The sequence below is a fragment of the Chiloscyllium punctatum genome, chromosome 12 (genome assembly GCF_047496795.1).
Source record: "Chiloscyllium punctatum isolate Juve2018m chromosome 12, sChiPun1.3, whole genome shotgun sequence".
In the NCBI taxonomy this organism is placed as follows: domain Eukaryota; kingdom Metazoa; phylum Chordata; class Chondrichthyes; order Orectolobiformes; family Hemiscylliidae; genus Chiloscyllium; species Chiloscyllium punctatum.
Window position 1 is genome coordinate 44,780,296 of NC_092750.1, and position 16,625 is coordinate 44,796,920.

Consider the following 16,625-nt stretch of genomic DNA (forward strand, 5'->3'; position numbering starts at 1 on the left):
TGCAGATTGTACAAAGATTGATGGGAATTTGAATTGCGAGGAGGGTGCAAAGGGAATTTAAACAGACTAAAGTGGGCAAGAGCATGGCAGATATAATAGGATATGGATAAATGAATTTTATTCACTTTGATAGTAGGAACAAAGGTGCACAGTTATTGTGAGAGTTGGTAAGTGTTGGTTACCAAAGGGATCTAGGTGTCTTTGGTCATAAGTCACTGAAAATTAGCTTGCAAGTGCAGGAAGCTATTTGGAAAACAAGTGACATTAACCTTTATCACAACAAGATTTAAGTACAGGAACAGAGAAGTGTTGCTTCAAGTGTTCAGTACACTGGTGAGACTGCACCTGGAGTATTTTGTATAATTCTGGTCCCCTTTTCCAGGAAAGGATATACTGGACATAAAGTAGTGCAGTGGAGGCTCACAAATAGTTTTCTGGGAATGACAGAACTATACTATGAGGAAGGATTGAAGAGACTGGCCCTGATTCTCTGAAGCTTCTTAGAAAGGATATGGGATCAACTCAGAAACTGAAGTTTTTTTAAAAGATACATAAAGAATATTTGTTGGGGGGAAAAAGACACTTCTCTGGTTGTGTGATTTGAGGCCAGAGAATACAATTCTCAGTAATGACAAGCCTTTTAAGATTGAGATGAGGAGGAACAACTTCACTCAGATCATTGGGCAAATCTTTGATATTCTCTAAGGAGGCTGCAAAAACTCAGTCATTAAGTTTGTTCAAGGCATTGATAGACTTCTAATTATTGATGACATTAAGGGGTAGGGAGGTAGATCAGAAATATGGCATTGAGGTAAATGATCAGCAAAGATCTGGAATAATAGAAGAGCAGGGTCAAAGAGGTGAATGGCCTTCTCCTGTTCTATATGAAAACAAACATCTGCAAGATTTATGGAGCCAGTTATTCTTCTGTATTTGGCATGATTAACTTGAACTTGCATGTTTAGCAACAACTGATGTAAAAATTATTAGAATTGTGAGCTTATCAGGTGCTTATCCTACTTATACTCACCATTTACTGTAAGCTTAGCTTTATTGGAGTAGGTCGAGCCAAAGTTGTTAGTTATAATACACTGATATCTTCCCTCATCTGAAAATTTCACTTTTCTTAAAAGAAGACTGGTTGTGTATTCCATTACTTCACCATCCTTTGCCTGCACGTGTGCAAAGTTCTCAATCTCAGCATTGTGAAGAATTTCATGATCTTTCTTCCAGGCAAATATCATCGGAAAGTTGCTACTGCTTGCTGCAGAACAAGTGAAACGTATATCTTTGCCAAGCATAGCCATGGTTGTCTCAGGTTGAACTATGATCTGAGGCTTTGGAAAGTCATCTGAATAGTTAAATAGGAAACATATGTTTCAATTTAAAGAAACAATGTGTATGGCTTTGGATGGGCAAGACGCTGTTGCAGAAATAAAACAAATAGTGATAAAATCAACATATAATGAAGTGAATAACGGGTATAACCAAAATGGCCAAAAATGTAGGATTTCAAATTTCAAGTGGGAAAGGATTCACATTAAGCTAGCAGAATCAACAAGGACAATTTTAAATAAATTTGCATAGTAAAATATTTTGTTTTTGTCCTCCTTAGACTTAACAAATGACAAGACATGACTTCTCAATATTCAAACACTGGTATCATCAAATCAGATGATAAAGAAGACTAGATAATGAAACTCAGTAACATTGTAAAAGAATTACGTTAAATTCAATTGCTGTAAAATCTGCAGTGAACAGTTGTTTTCAATTTAGAATTCTTTATACCATTTCAAATCATATGCAAAGTCAGTGAATATCACAACGAACATTTTCTCAAAGTCTTGAGCCATCCTCGTTATGCCCATTTCAAAGGTGAGAGGATACTTTGGTATAGTGCATCAAATCAATATGCAATAGCCAGAACTCAGCTTCTGCGAGACAGCAAATTTTCAATAACAATTGCATCATAACAATTGCATAAAGATAGGCAATTTTCTACTAGGCCTGACCATTCCAGAAGTTATATCTACAAAAACCACATTCTTCTCTGTAACCAATTTTATATCACTATTTGAAGAGCACTGACATCAGGTCAATCTTGGAGAAGACCTGCATTTTATGTAATTTCAATCAAATTATATCATGATTCATGCAGCATACCTTTATATTTCATTAGCAAACGGACTACTGAAGCTAAATGAACCAACTAAATAGGTGAGTCATGTGATTCAAGAACAGTTAAAATTAGACTAAATATTAAGACAAAGACAACTTCAGCAGAAATATGCCCCACAATTAGTCAAAAGCTTGTAATTCCTTCAAAAAAAAACTTACCACAAACAAAACTTTCTGCAGCGACAATGAAGATGCTTTGGTCTTTTAGTGATTCTGGATGAGCGCATGTAGCGACTATACTGGATTGGAAGCCTTTTCCAATGAGCCACTGTGGCAGCCATTTTAATTGGCAGTCACATAAAAAGCTATCACTGTTCATTGATCTGTAGAAATACTTTAACCATTAATGTGCTGAACATTATTTCTGTAATTCTATTAGATGCTTAAATAAAGTTATGATTAATGGAGCAGCCTTAATGCATTTGCATGAAATACACTAGTTCGAATGTGAAATGAAAAGTTCCCAGTTCTTCCAAATTAAAGAATGCGTGCATGTACAAGTAGCCAGAATCTGTAGCGCAAACAATATGTTATCATGGTCAAGTTGGTTCGCACTTACAAATATGAGTTAATTAATTGCCAACATAATTTGGGTAAAGACAGGATAAGTGGATTCACAGGCAAATCTTTGAAGCTGGTTAAAAAAGTTGAGAAGATCGGTGAAGTAAGGTGTCCCTATGATTTATATATTGGTGCTTACTAAATTAGATCTTAGGTCAGGAAATGCATGTCAAACTTTGAGAACAATTTTACAGAAAAAATGCCAAGGCCTCAGAAAGGCTGCTGAGAAAATATATCAGTATAGCAGCAGGAATATGTACTTAAGTTGGATCCATAGACAGAAGTTGAGTTCATTATCCTTAGAACAGAGAGATGAAGAAGAAATTGACAGGTGTTTGAAATTATGAAGAGTCTTGATAGACTAGGATGCAAAAAACTGTTTCCACTGGTAGGAGATTGGAAACATTCGAATAAGAATTGCAATAATTAACAAAAGTAGCAGCAAATTGTGATGACCTAGAGCTCACTGACTAAAGGTTTGTTGGAATTATGTAAAGGGAATTGGATATATGCTTGAAAATGGCCATCATACTCCGGTATGAAGAAAGAGCAAGACAACATCTACTTAAACATTTTTTTTTAAAGGAGCTGGCAATAACATAATCAAATTGCCTTTCTCAAATTGCCTTAGATGTTCCATGGTTTCCTTGAATTCAGCACACTTATTTTTGCTAATGACTTCATGGACAGACGTTTTTCCAAACATTTTGATCTATATACATCCCCATATGCACTATCCTAGTCACCACCTCAAAAAAAATTAAAATTTGACCAAAACAGAAGCGATAAAGAAATGCAGATGTAAATTACTTGTAGCACAAACCTTCTATGATCTTGTGCACAAATTTTAAAATTATCATGATGACAACTTAGCCATAAAACTGGCCATCCTCTCCTTGCCTCTGATCAATTTGATCCTCAAATGAAATTCCCACTACATCTGATTCCTAAAATTAAGCTTTTTGTTATTGGTTGAAAAACTTCCAAATGAAAATATCAAACTTTTCAAGAAACTGACTAATATACACTAATTAAACTGGTAACATTTCTTTCTAACATAATTTTCAGATATTTAAGCATCAGGTTCTTCACAGTTAGTGAAATAACATTTCATGCTGATGAAAACAGATTTTTTTTGTGATATGCACATTTTCAGCTGTACAAATAAAACTGATTCAGGTTCTGCTTCAAAGTTCATAAAGGAAGGTTATTTAAAGTTTTTTTTTCAAAAAGTCTATAATACTGACAGGCTAGTATTGAAATATTCCCATGTTTAGTGAGATGCAATTTAAAACAGAAAATTCAATTCAGTGAACTACATAATTTTAAATGCATTTTGCATTTGTAACTACAAAAAAAAGCAAGAACTCTATCCTCAAAGATCCCTATTCCAAAGTATAATTTGCTTTGGTGTCCATTAGACTATTTCCAGCCAAAACAAATTTCAAACCAGTTAGTGACAAATTTCAATTTACTTACAGTTCTTTCAAATTCTTCATTTTGGTGAATGCTTCTTCCTGGATAGACCTGATCATATTGTTCCCCAGATTTCTGTAGAAGGAGAAGTTATATGTCGCCACTGTTTCAAAATTTTCCAAGGTAAAATAGCTAATTTGTTCATTTAAGAAAAACATCATCCACTTAATCTTACATGTATACAGTCTACTGTATGTGTACACCTTGATATCTACCTTTTACTTCTGAGATGAAGAGATATTTGACAAACTGCACAGGCCTTTCAGCAATTTATTTTGGAGGGTCAAGGAAGAGAATCTAAAGTTAACCCATACCTGGAGTCATTCAAGTTTGCCCTATTCAGTCACATTCAAAAATATAAATATGACAGCTTGTCCCAATATACATTACTGTCATAGGTTTAATGGACATAACTTTAAAATTTGCAAGTAAGGTATTTGGAAACATTGTGCATGGTGAAGGTGGATGTAGAACTTGAAAAGGACATACATGTATACTAGTTGGTGGAATGGGCAGACAGGAAGTGAAATTTAATGCAGTAAAATGTGACTGATTTTGGTAAGAAAAACTATATATATAATTTTTTTAAAAAAAGAGTACTACAAAAAAAATGTTTAGGAATAAAAGGGACAGAGTGTATAGTCTATGAAATTGGCAGGACAAGTTAACAGTATAATTAACAAAGCATGTATATCTTAAACTTTGTTCATAGAACCATAAAGTACAGCAGTAAGGAGGTTATGTTGAACTTGTGAAAGGCACTATTGCTTCCACAGCTGCAGTTCTGGTTCTGGTCACCACAACTTAGAAAGGTCATAAAGGTGGTGGAAAGAATGCAGAAGTGGTCAGGGAAATGATTCTAGATACAAGAAACTTCCATTTTCAAATTTTGATTCTGACAAAGCATCACTGGACTCAAAAGGTTAACTCAGATTTTTCTTTCTATGGATGCTGCCAGACTTGCTGCGTTTCTCCAGCAAATTATTTTTGTGACATTTTTGAGAAACCGTTTTTCCTGGTTAATCCTGGAATACACTGCCCAACATGTAAACAAGAATGATTTAATCAAAGCATTCTAAACGGAATTAGGACTATTTTCTAAAAAGGAAAAATGAGCAGGGTTACAAGAAGACAAGGACTTGATATGAAGTAACCGTACATTCCAAGAGCTAGTGCAGACACAAATGGACCTAACGTTTCAACAATTCTGTGATTCTGTGGTTTAAAAGTATCAAAACCCCTCTGGAATATAATTCTACCCAACAACGCCCTAAAGTAATATAGATAAGCCCATTGAGAAAGTACTGCTTTGTATAAAAGAAGTACATAGTTAAAATTAGTTTAAATAAGGTCGACAAATGCAAGATTTGCTCAAACATTTCACTCAAGTACATCTGCATAATATAAAGTTTAATAAGCAAACTGAAGAGACAAACCAAACAATGCTGAACCCATTTAACTATGGACAATAGAAGTGTCACCTAACACTTCAATACAGTAGCGAAGGAGTGCTGAAGCTTTGCTGCTGCAACAATCTTTTTAGTTGTAGTGTAAGAATCTAGCCTTCTCAGGTAGGCATTAAAAAAAATCCCACAGATCTATTTACCAAAGGGCATGAGTGTACTGCTAATGCATTAGATAATACTTGTCAGTCAACTAACTGACATCACTAAAAACACATTAGTTACTCATTATGTCATTGAATAACCAACTATATATAAACTGGCTGGTGTATCTGACTTCATTACTAGAGTGAAAGTTCTGAAGGGCAATTGAAATGCATGTCTTCTCCTAACTTGGAACATTAGTTTACATATAAAAGTTGCAAGCAAACACAGAAATCTGACTGGATAGAAGTGAGTTGTTCTAACAAAAAAAATCAAAACCCCAAATTTTTTCTCAAAAATCATCAAAAATACTCGAATACTGGAGATTAGGTACAGTAGACTGTTATAGATCTAGAATTTATTGATTCATAAGCCTCAAATAACTAATAGTTTTAAGTATTGGTAACACGACTGTCTGTAAAGACGGATTCTAGATTTTGACTAACAGTACAAATGGTGGGAATTTCAGTTTTGTGTCACTAGTCTATGAATATTTAAAATTACAAATAAAATATTTTGACAAGATATTTCTCCACAGTTTTTGTTTATCTTCAATTCATATAAAGATGTGAATTAGGAGCAGAAGGTGGCCAATTAACCCTACATGCCATGCCTGTTTCACAGTCATGGCTAATCTGATTACTTTATATTCCTGTTACTCCAGATAACCTTTTACCCCTTGCTCATCAAGAATCTATTATGCCTTAAAAATATGTGAAAAACTTGCTTCCAGTACCTTTCATGGATCAAAATTCCAAAAAGACTCAGCCATCTGACAGAAATTGATTTTTTTAAAAACAGTGATCCCTAACTCTCTTTTTTCTTGTAAGAGACCTCCTTTCCACATCCAAACAATTAAACCTGCCTGGATCTTGTATGTTTCAATCAGGTCAGCGATTACGCTTCAAAACTCTAGTGGATACAAGCCTATCTTGTACAACTGCTCATTGTAAAACAAACAGCAATTCTCAGTGTTGTTTTTGAAGTTTAGTAAACCTTCTATAAGCTGCTTCCAAAAGGACTGCATTTCTTCCTTATATAGAGACACCAATACTGTACACAGTACTCTAGATGTGGCCTCACCAATGTCCTGTATAAATGAACATAACCTTCTTACATCTGTATTCAATTCCACTTGCGAGAAATAATCATATTCAATTAGCTTTTCTAACTGATTTATATGCTCGCATACTAATGTTATCTGATTCATGCACCAGAACACCCAGACCTCTATGCAATCTCTCAACATTCCGATAATGTAGTTTTCTTATTTTTTCCTGCTAAAATGTACAATTTTACATTTTCCCCATATTATACGCCATTTGCCAAGCCTCTGCTCACTTACTTGAGCTATCTACATCCTTTTGTAGCCTCCTTATGTCCGCTTCATAACTTTTCCACATTGTGAATCAATAAATTCTGTCAACAGTAACTTTAACTATACCTACTTTTGATCCATTCATCCAAATCATTTTCAAATTGTAAAATGTTGAGGCCTTAGCACTGATCCTGTAGCACACAACTAACTGTATTTTGTCAGCTAGGCAATGACCCATTTATACTGATTATTTCTTGTTAGCTGGCCTATCTTCCATCCATCACAATATGTTACACTCTATGTCATGTCACAAGAGTCAACAGTCTGGAAAGACTACACAAAGTGATTCGCATGAGTCAGTAGCAATCAGGAAAAGATCTTATTTTAGAATTAGCTTTCTCATCTAAATGAAATCCATGCAAAAATTATGAAACTAGATCAGCAAAAGAAAAATTTGAGCAGGGTGCGGGTGAGTCACTGAATTTAATTATCTAGTATCTGAGGTTCTCCTTTAATGCCTTAAGGACAAAAGAAAAATATAACCAAAGTTTAGACTATAACCAGAAGGAAGCAGATGGCCTCTGCAAACTCAACTTCTTCTCAGTTTACAAAGAAGCTATTAAATTGCCAGGCAGCCTACTAAAGCAGCCACTGTTGGCAGACTGCTAACTCGGTGTATTATGGGATACTCACAGGTGTTCGAGGGCCTCCAGGCCTATGAATGCTTTTTTGGCTATAGATTTGATCTCGTTTCCAAACAGTGTTCTGCAGTTTCGCAAACATATACAGGAGATGAATAGAAAAAGAATAAGTACAATTAGTTCAGCAAAATTGGATAAAGAAATTATACATAGAGGAGGTAACTTGAACTGCTCCAAGATTAAAGTACAAATTCAGTATTGGGCTCTACTGCTTCGAAAGAAATGCCTTAAGAACTCATGAATTGCAAGAAAAGAAAGCCACGTGGTTCAAATTAAATTAAGTACCAAAAAATAAGAAGTAAAAATAAAAATCTGTCCAGTAATCAGCAGCAAATAAAGGGCTAGATCAACTGTGCTGACAGCTGCAGCCTCCAGCATTACACCGGAGAAAATAAAATAGCTCCAAAATCTTCCAGCCAAATCTACTTGCTTCTGCTTTATTTTCTGCTCTTGCATACCTTTTGAAACAGTTAAACCTGTAGCCCCATAAAATAATGACACCCTGCAAACTGTTAAAATTAAGCTAGACTCTGCTTTAGAATGATTTCAGACTGTATAACCATGCTGAAAGGCTTCTCTCTTTCCTCCAAAAACTTAGCAAATAGCATGACAAACTCCCTTCATTAACGTAGTAATTTTGTTCCAGGAGAGTGAAGTCACACAGTCCAGAAAATTGTTAGAGCTGGTTGATTCAACTAGGATCAGGCTAAGAATGAAGACTTTGCAACGAGAGTATCCTTGACCAAGGAGGGAAAATTCTTTTTAAGATCAATCAGTTTATCTATTCCAGAGTGACTTTCAATTGTATCCCACTGGAAAAGGTATACACATTTAATAGTTGAGGTTCTCTTATATTAGTTGATAGGAAGGATGCGGGTGGCAAAATCAATAATCATTTCCATTACAAAGGGTCATGGTCATGATAAGCTATTTACTTAAACCCAGTATTTTATGTGGCACAGGTACACCCACAATTCCAATAGAAATGTAGTTCCAGGAGTTTGGTCCAGAAACCGTGAATGAATGACACTATATTTCCAATTCAGGATGATGTTTGCCCTGACAGAGAAACTTACAGGTTAACGTTACGATACAGCTTTTCCCCTTGTTCTTCCAGATGATGGGCATCACAAGTTTGGAAACTGGCATTATAAAAATCTTCAATTGCTGCAGTGTGATTTTTTTTTAGATGTCACACATCTACGCAGAGAGTTGTGAATTCATGGAGTGTGTTGCCAGCGGTGGTGGTGGAAGCAGAGTCATTAGGAACATTTAAGCGACTGCTGGATAGCAGTGAGTTGAGGAGTGCGTAGGTTAAGTTATTTGATTTTACATTAGGATTAATCCTCAGCACAACATCGTGGGCTGATGGGCCTGTTCTGTGCTGTACTTTTGTATGTTCTACACATTTAACACTAATGCAGTGTTAGTGGAGGGAGAGCCAATCAAATTAACAGCTTTGTACTGAATGATGATAGGTTTCTTGAGTGGTTGAACTCACTTAAGCAAGTGGAGAATATTCCACCACACACCTGACTTGGGCCTTGTAGATGGTGCTGAGAGTGTGGTGCTGGGAAAGCACAGCTTGGGACTGGGTTATTATATTATGGGGGTTGGGGAAATGAGGAAGCTGTTGAGATCCATTTATCCAGTGTGGTTGCAGAGTCCCAGGGTGGAATATGAGGTGTTCCTCCTCCAGGTGTCAGGTGGTAACAGTTTGAGGAAGCCCAGGACCTTTATGTCCTTGATGAAATGGGAGGGGAAGTTGAAGTGTTCAGCCTCGGGTCGGTGGGTGCAGGTGTCCCAGAGATGTTCTCTGAAACGATGCGCAAGGCGGCATCCTGTCTTGATTACCCAATGCCACATTTCCCCTACCCCTACAATGTCCCAGTCCCAAGCCTCCAACTCGACACCGCCCTCCACACCTGTCCATCACTACCTCCTCTGACCTATCACCTTCTCCCTCACCTTCATCCACCTAATCACTTTCCCAGCCACCTCCCCCCAATCCCAACCCCCTCCCATTTATCTCTCAGCCCCAACCTACAAGCCTCATTCCTGATGAAGGGCTTATGCCAAAAACATCGAATCTCCTGCTCCTCGGATGCTGCCTGACTGGCTGTGCTTTTCCAGCACCACACTCATGACTCCAGCATCTGCCGTCCTAACTTTCGCCTTGTAGATGGTGGTAAGCTTTGATGAGCCAGGTGAATTATTACACAAATCAGGGAACCTTACAGGTTCAGTGTCTGGTCAATTGTATTCCTCAGGGTGTTGACTGAAGGAGGAATTCAGCAATGGTAATGTCAGCTAAATGTCAACAGGAGATGGTAATGTCTTCTCTTGTTGGAATGGTAATTGCTTGGCACTTATGTGGCATGATTGTTACCTGGCACTTATCTCTCAAACATGAATGCTGTCCAGGTTTTGCTGCATGTCAGTACAGACTGCTGTATGATCGGAGGGACTGCAAGTGGAACCGAATCTTGCAATCATTGACAAAGTTCCCAAAATATGATTGGAGGGTGAAGGAGAAGGCCAATGACAAAGTAAAATAAAGATGATTGGATATTAAAACACTGATCAGAAGAACTCCAGCATTGATGCCCTGGAGCCAAAGTGAAATTTTCAACAGCCACAATCACTTTTCATTGTGCAAGACATTAGCAAGTTACATTAAGTTTTAGCTCACCAGCGCTGACATGTGGAAAACTTCTGAAAAACATCCTTTTGGGCAAGTTTTACTCACACAGCTGCAGCCTATCATATATTTTTCTTAGATTAGATTCCCTACAGTGTGGAAACAGGCCCTTCGGCCCAACAAGTCCACACTGACCCTCCAAAGGGTAACACACCCAGACCCATTTCCCTCTGACTAATGCACCTAACATTATGGGCAATTTAGCAGGGTCAATTCACCTGACCTCCACATCTTTGGACTGTGGGAGGAAACCGGAGCACACGGACGAAACCCACGCAGACACTGGGAGAATGTGCAAACTCCACACAGACAGTGGAGGCTGGAATCAAACGTGGGCCCCTGGTGCTGTGAGGCAGCAGTGCTAACCACTGAGCCACCGTGCCACCCCAAATCTGTTACCTTTTGCACAGGAAGGACGGGCAAATTTTTCAGAAATTAATTTGTACCAGAGGTGATCCAAGCACAAATATCTAATGCCATTTACAACCATCTTTAAAACAGTAAAATGACACTAGCAATGCAAAATAAAGTAAACAAAGTTGATAAATACATGTAAATACATCAATTCTTCCATTAATCTAGAGCAAATACGACAAGCAAATGCAACATTTGAAAAAATGAAATCATTGAACAATAGCATTGTGTAATGTGCAAAGTGACAAAATCCATGGGTACAGACACGTATATAGTTTGTTGGAGGAGAAGCATTCTGTTAAAAATGAAAGCAGCGTTGCTGAGATGTAGGTATTTCCTGTGAAGGGGTACAACTTCAAACAGGACTGAATAGGATGCATGGATTACTGCAGCTGCTACAGAAGGAGATGAAACGAATGTTAAAAGAGCAGAAAAAAAATAGTTGTGTCTTACACTAATTAATACATGTGATCCCCCAATGCTAGGCTTCTCGGCACTCTTGGTTTGAATCACTACACCACTAGCAGTGCCTTCAGCTGCCAAGGTTCTAAAGATCTGGAGGTCCTTGCCGAAACCTCTCTGCTTTTATTCCTCTTTTTCATCCATCAAGATGCAAATTAAAACCTACCTCCTTTGCCTATCTGTCCTAATATCTCATACAGCCTGTTGTCAAATCTTGTTTGATAATGCCCCTGTGCAGTACCTTAGGATATTTACTACGTTTAAAAGCACGATATAAACACAAGGTGATGTTATTGTACAGGTGCTTGTCTTATCATGGATTACAGGACTTTTCCCTTAGCCTTTTGTAATACTGTAAAAATGCTAATGCATTGCATCAACATCTTGATCTCAATGACAGTTACATATTAAAGATTTTGTAATACATAATTTGGTATGTTATAACATATGTTCTCACTAAGCTTCATGGCGGCATGGCATTATTACAGCCAAATGGCATCATTTAAATCTTGTGAAGTCATAGATACAGCATTTGCAGAGCTGCACAGAAAAAAATTATTATAAGGGACCATGCAAAAATTAAATTTTGCATTAAAATTAAAAAGCAGCATTGATCAAGACTCCAATATAAATACTCAGTTTAAAACTAAAGAAGACGCTCATGTCATCCCCACTTTACCTTACATCATTTTCAAAGGCTATCCATACAGTCAACAGTGGAGTTGACTGTGCATATTTGATAGTGGGATCTTTAAACTGATATGCCATGAATATCTTGAGGTATGGTTAATTTCCAGGATTCTATCCCTTGGATTTTATAGTTGCACAGATAGTTAAGTACACCCTGTTGCAACTTCTGAACTGAATAGCTAATTACAAGTCATTGCATCTCATCATTTTCTTGAGCATAAAAATGAGCCTAATTCCCAAAGTTCCTATTCAAAGCTCAAGCACAAGAACAATGGCTGTAAAAGAATAAGCTTTTCATGCATGCAGTTTGGCTGACTTCAAAAGATGAGATACTCACAGCTTGCTCAGACCATCCAAGCCAACAAAGGCCCCATTTGTATCTTCTATTATTCCTGAGATTTCATTATTGTCTAGTTCCCTGTAGGGAAGGAAAATAAGAAAGTGCAATCAATTTTCCAGTCTTGCTCATTTACATTACGAAAAGGTAAAAAGCAGGGGGTGGCAAGTACTACTTTAGTTTATTACAATACACACAGAAAAAGAAAGATCGATCATGAAGTTATTGAGTACAATATAAAATCTTGTCCAGAGTCTTCTGAAAACTGCCAATGAGTATTATTCCCAAGAAAACATTGCTGTTTTTTTTTTGCAAGATGAAACAGCTACTATCTTGGGTCTTAAACTAGACTGCCAAAAAGATTAAAATTTAGCAAGGTTTTACAAAGATTTGAATTTTTGCAAAATAGATGGATTTCATGACAGGATCTACGCTTTCAAAACCTTAAAATGCGGATATGATTATCTTAACAAAGTTATTCGAAATGTGGAGGTAAGAGTTAGAAAACATTGCAATTCAGTTTTGAGAGCCTGAATAATGTGGAAGTAATATCACTCATTAAACAGCAATCCACAAGATTCATTTTAGATTCCCGTTTAACAATATATCACATGTTGCAAAAGGATGCCAAATTTACTTCCTAATGATAACAGCAGGAACAAATGCTAATCATGGCAAGCTTAAGATCTTAAACTTGGGATGACTAGGAAATATTTCTATTGCCTTATTAACTGTGAGTCACTTGAGATGAAAACTTCTACTTTCAAAGTTGGTTACCCTTATTCATTACTTCTCCTGGAGTTTTTACATTTGTTGGTATTTCTAAAGTCATTACTACTCCATTTCTTCAACTTCTTATTGGTATAGAGACTTCTCTTCACAAAGAAAAAAAATCACATTTCCGTGATTCAGAGAATCATTCTATCCAATTGCATAGATCTTTGGAGGAACAATTCAATCTAAATTTGTTTTAATGAATAAGTGGAAACGCATTAATTCCACAGAAACTTGCTCTAACATGGCTTTATATTTTCTCAGAAAGTTTTTCTGGCTACCTGACATGAAAATGTACTTTTTAAATGGATTCAGTGCACCAACTAGACATAAGCAAAATATTTCTATTCTTTACTCAAGGAGGAATTTTCTCCATATTAGTAGTACACAATATTATACTTTGAAGTTCATGTCAGAATGTTTAAAAGGGTTGCAAAGTTTCAAGTTTTCCAAGTCGAGAAGCTATTGTGACTTTGAAATCTTCAGATCCTAATCGCCCAATTAAAATGAATTTTTTTTTTCTCAAATGGATCCCATGGTCCGTAAAGAGAGCAGAAAGGATAAACTATTTTCTATATTGTCCCTTCACTTGTACAATTGACTGGTCCACTTCTGGACTTCAGCAAAATTGGTGAAAAAGATCAAAAATCACCTATTCGAACATTTAACGGCATGTCAACCTTGTTTATTGAGGATTTCAAACAATATTTTAAAAGGATATATCAGAAAACTTTAAAACACTTACTTTAGCAAATTTTTATTATTGATTATAAATATGCAAATTAGCCACCAATAAAGAGAAATTTATTTGCAAATGGGACAGCTATCAGCTTAGAGTTTTTTTTAAGGTTAGATTCCCTACAGCATGGAAACAGGCCATTTGGCCCAATAGGTCCACATCAACCCTCTGAAAAGTATCCTACCCACATCCAATACCCTACCCTAAATTTACCCCATACTAATGGACCTAACACTATAGGCAATTTAGCATGATGAATTCACTTAACCTGCACATCTCTGGACTGTGGGAGGGAACCAGAGCACCCAGAACAAATCTACAAAGACACAGGGAGATTGTGCAAACTCCACACAGACAGTCACTCGAGATGGGAATCGAAACCAAGTCCCTGGCAGGGCTAACCACTGAGCCACCGTGAGTTAAGTATACTACTTTGTAATTAATACTTTGAGGAATCCAGTGTTACTTAATTACTGCAAAGGAAGTTACATTTTGAAAAAAATAATTCCCTAGTAGCTTCCAATATCAAAGTAACACCAACAAGTCTAGGATCAGAAAGGTGGCAGGGTCAAGGAGATGATGATATAGTGGAAAAATCATTGATGTTGTAATCTAATATCGCAGATTACCATTCTGGAGACATGTGCTCAAATCCCACCATGGGCAGTGGTAAGATTTGAACTTTAAAATCTTGTTGTGCAGTGGTCAAGGATCAAGTTCCACTTGCCCCAGAAGTGAGTCATAACATGTCTGAATACATTGATGAAAATAACTAAAAAAGGCAATGGATTGTAATTAGTCTTTCACTATCACCAGTTTATAGCAACAGGTAATAGGATAGTAATAGGAAAGAAAAGTCAAAACCCAACACTGACCACTGGCATTTGGAAACTGAAAAATAATCAAAATTATGATTTTAGAGAAACTGGACAGTTTATTGCTGCACAAACTGAATTACCCATTTGTCTGCTTCTATAAATGTAATAATAAATCTGATCAGTTGAGAAGAAGTTTCAATCTTCAAATAAAAACTTAACAGAATGATAAATAGACCCAAGACTTTTTAAAAAATTGTTATGCACATGACTGTGGGACAAAGCAGACAATTTGAAGGATATCAAAGGAAGACAGAAATATTTCTTTATTTAAAGGATGTTTGCATCTCTGTATTAAATTGCTGGAAAGTTATGTCAAGTTTTAGAAAAGAATAGACTTTGATAAACTTAAGGTGCAGAGGTTCAGTTCTGGAATCAAGTGCAAACTTTAAGAGAATAAGATTGTCCAATGGACTACAAAACAAAGCAAAATAACTCTAGATGCTATAAATCTGAAACAAAAACAAAAACTGGAGAAACTCAACAAATCCGGCAGCACTTATGGATAAAAAGCAAAGTTGATGCTACAGGTCACTGGATCCAAAACATGCTATTTAGACCTGCTGTGTTTCTCCTGCAATTTCTGATTTGGTCCAATAGTTTTCTGTCCAATTGTGCTTTTATTTTGCCCCTCTAGTCATTAGGTAGAGTTTCAGCACTGAAACTTACACAAATATTTAGCACCACTGAAAAACATTGAGTGTTTTAAAAAGGAGTTGCGTACATGCTACAAATCTTAGGTCATCTTTCTTGCTTAAAATGTATGAAGTAATGCAGTGAAGCAAAAGCTATTGCAATATTTGATACTAGCCACACAGGATCTACTAGGTTAAAGCATGCAGTCAAGAGAACAATATGTTCAGTTTGTATCAAAGTCTTGCAAGCTGGAACCAACCGGAAAACTTCAATATTGTACTTGTTGTCCCACTGAAGTAATAAACAATATATTTAACATGAAGGTGACTGAAATTAATTTATGTATTAAAAAAATTCAAATTTGGTTTTACCTTATATATAACTACCTATACCAACACTTCAAAAAAGGTACTTAACTAAATGAAAAGTGCTTTGAGACATCCAGTCATCAGAAAAAGTGCTGTTTAAATGCATATTTTTCTTTTCTAAAGCAGAATTTGATTCTCAGCTTGACCAGCCAGTTTCCCTTGAGATGAAAGTATATACTAGTATAATAGAGGGGCATTCTATCTTTGGATATTTATTCTCTAAATATAGGGTTTTAAATTGACTATGTCATTGTATTCTATATAACGTCAATGTCTTTGCTCATTGCATGTTTTTCTTTTAATTGAAAAGAAAGGAGGGTAAAGTAAAAGAAAAAATGTTCTGAGTAGAAAAACCTTTGATTTGAGTTCTTTTTGTATTTACTTCCTTTCTCTTACAAGCTTCACTGGCAATTTCCTATTCTTTCTGGCTGGCTAGGCCTGAATGCCTGTTGGCTTGTTAATCATTGCTGTGTGAAGGCCTCAAGGCTTGACCTCCATTTGAATAGTTATGCATTTCAGCAGTTTCACACCCACTGAAGGCTCGTCAATCCTCAGCAACAATGGAACCATAATTAAAGCATGCTCGTTTCTCTTTCACCAGGTGCAGGACCCATTGGGCCTCTGCTTCATTTAATTAGAATTCTCAGCATTCAAGTAGAAAACCGCAGCACACTGTCAGACGGATTGTTCAAAATATAAACATAAACCTCTGAAAGCAAAAATGCTCCAAGGAAAAACTAAGTTCTGCAGGATATCTTCTTGCAACCAGAATCTTTTGCTTCTACCTT

At 36.4% G+C, this 16,625-nt stretch overlaps 1 protein-coding gene across 3 annotated transcripts in view; it reads right to left on the reverse strand.

The window, feature by feature from the left end:
• Positions 1 to 16,625, reverse strand: part of lrig1 (leucine-rich repeats and immunoglobulin-like domains 1) — a 118,791-nt gene that overhangs the window by 10,127 nt on the left and 92,039 nt on the right. For all 3 annotated transcript variants that reach the window (XM_072582495.1, XM_072582494.1, XM_072582496.1), the window contains 5 exons: positions 12,446 to 12,526; positions 7,834 to 7,905; positions 4,219 to 4,290; positions 2,338 to 2,501; positions 1,031 to 1,351 (listed from right to left, as the gene is read on the reverse strand). In XM_072582495.1, the coding sequence (XP_072438596.1) occupies positions 1,031 to 1,351; positions 2,338 to 2,501; positions 4,219 to 4,290; positions 7,834 to 7,905; positions 12,446 to 12,526 (710 nt within the window). The remainder of the gene's footprint in view (positions 1 to 1,030; positions 1,352 to 2,337; positions 2,502 to 4,218; positions 4,291 to 7,833; positions 7,906 to 12,445; positions 12,527 to 16,625) is intronic.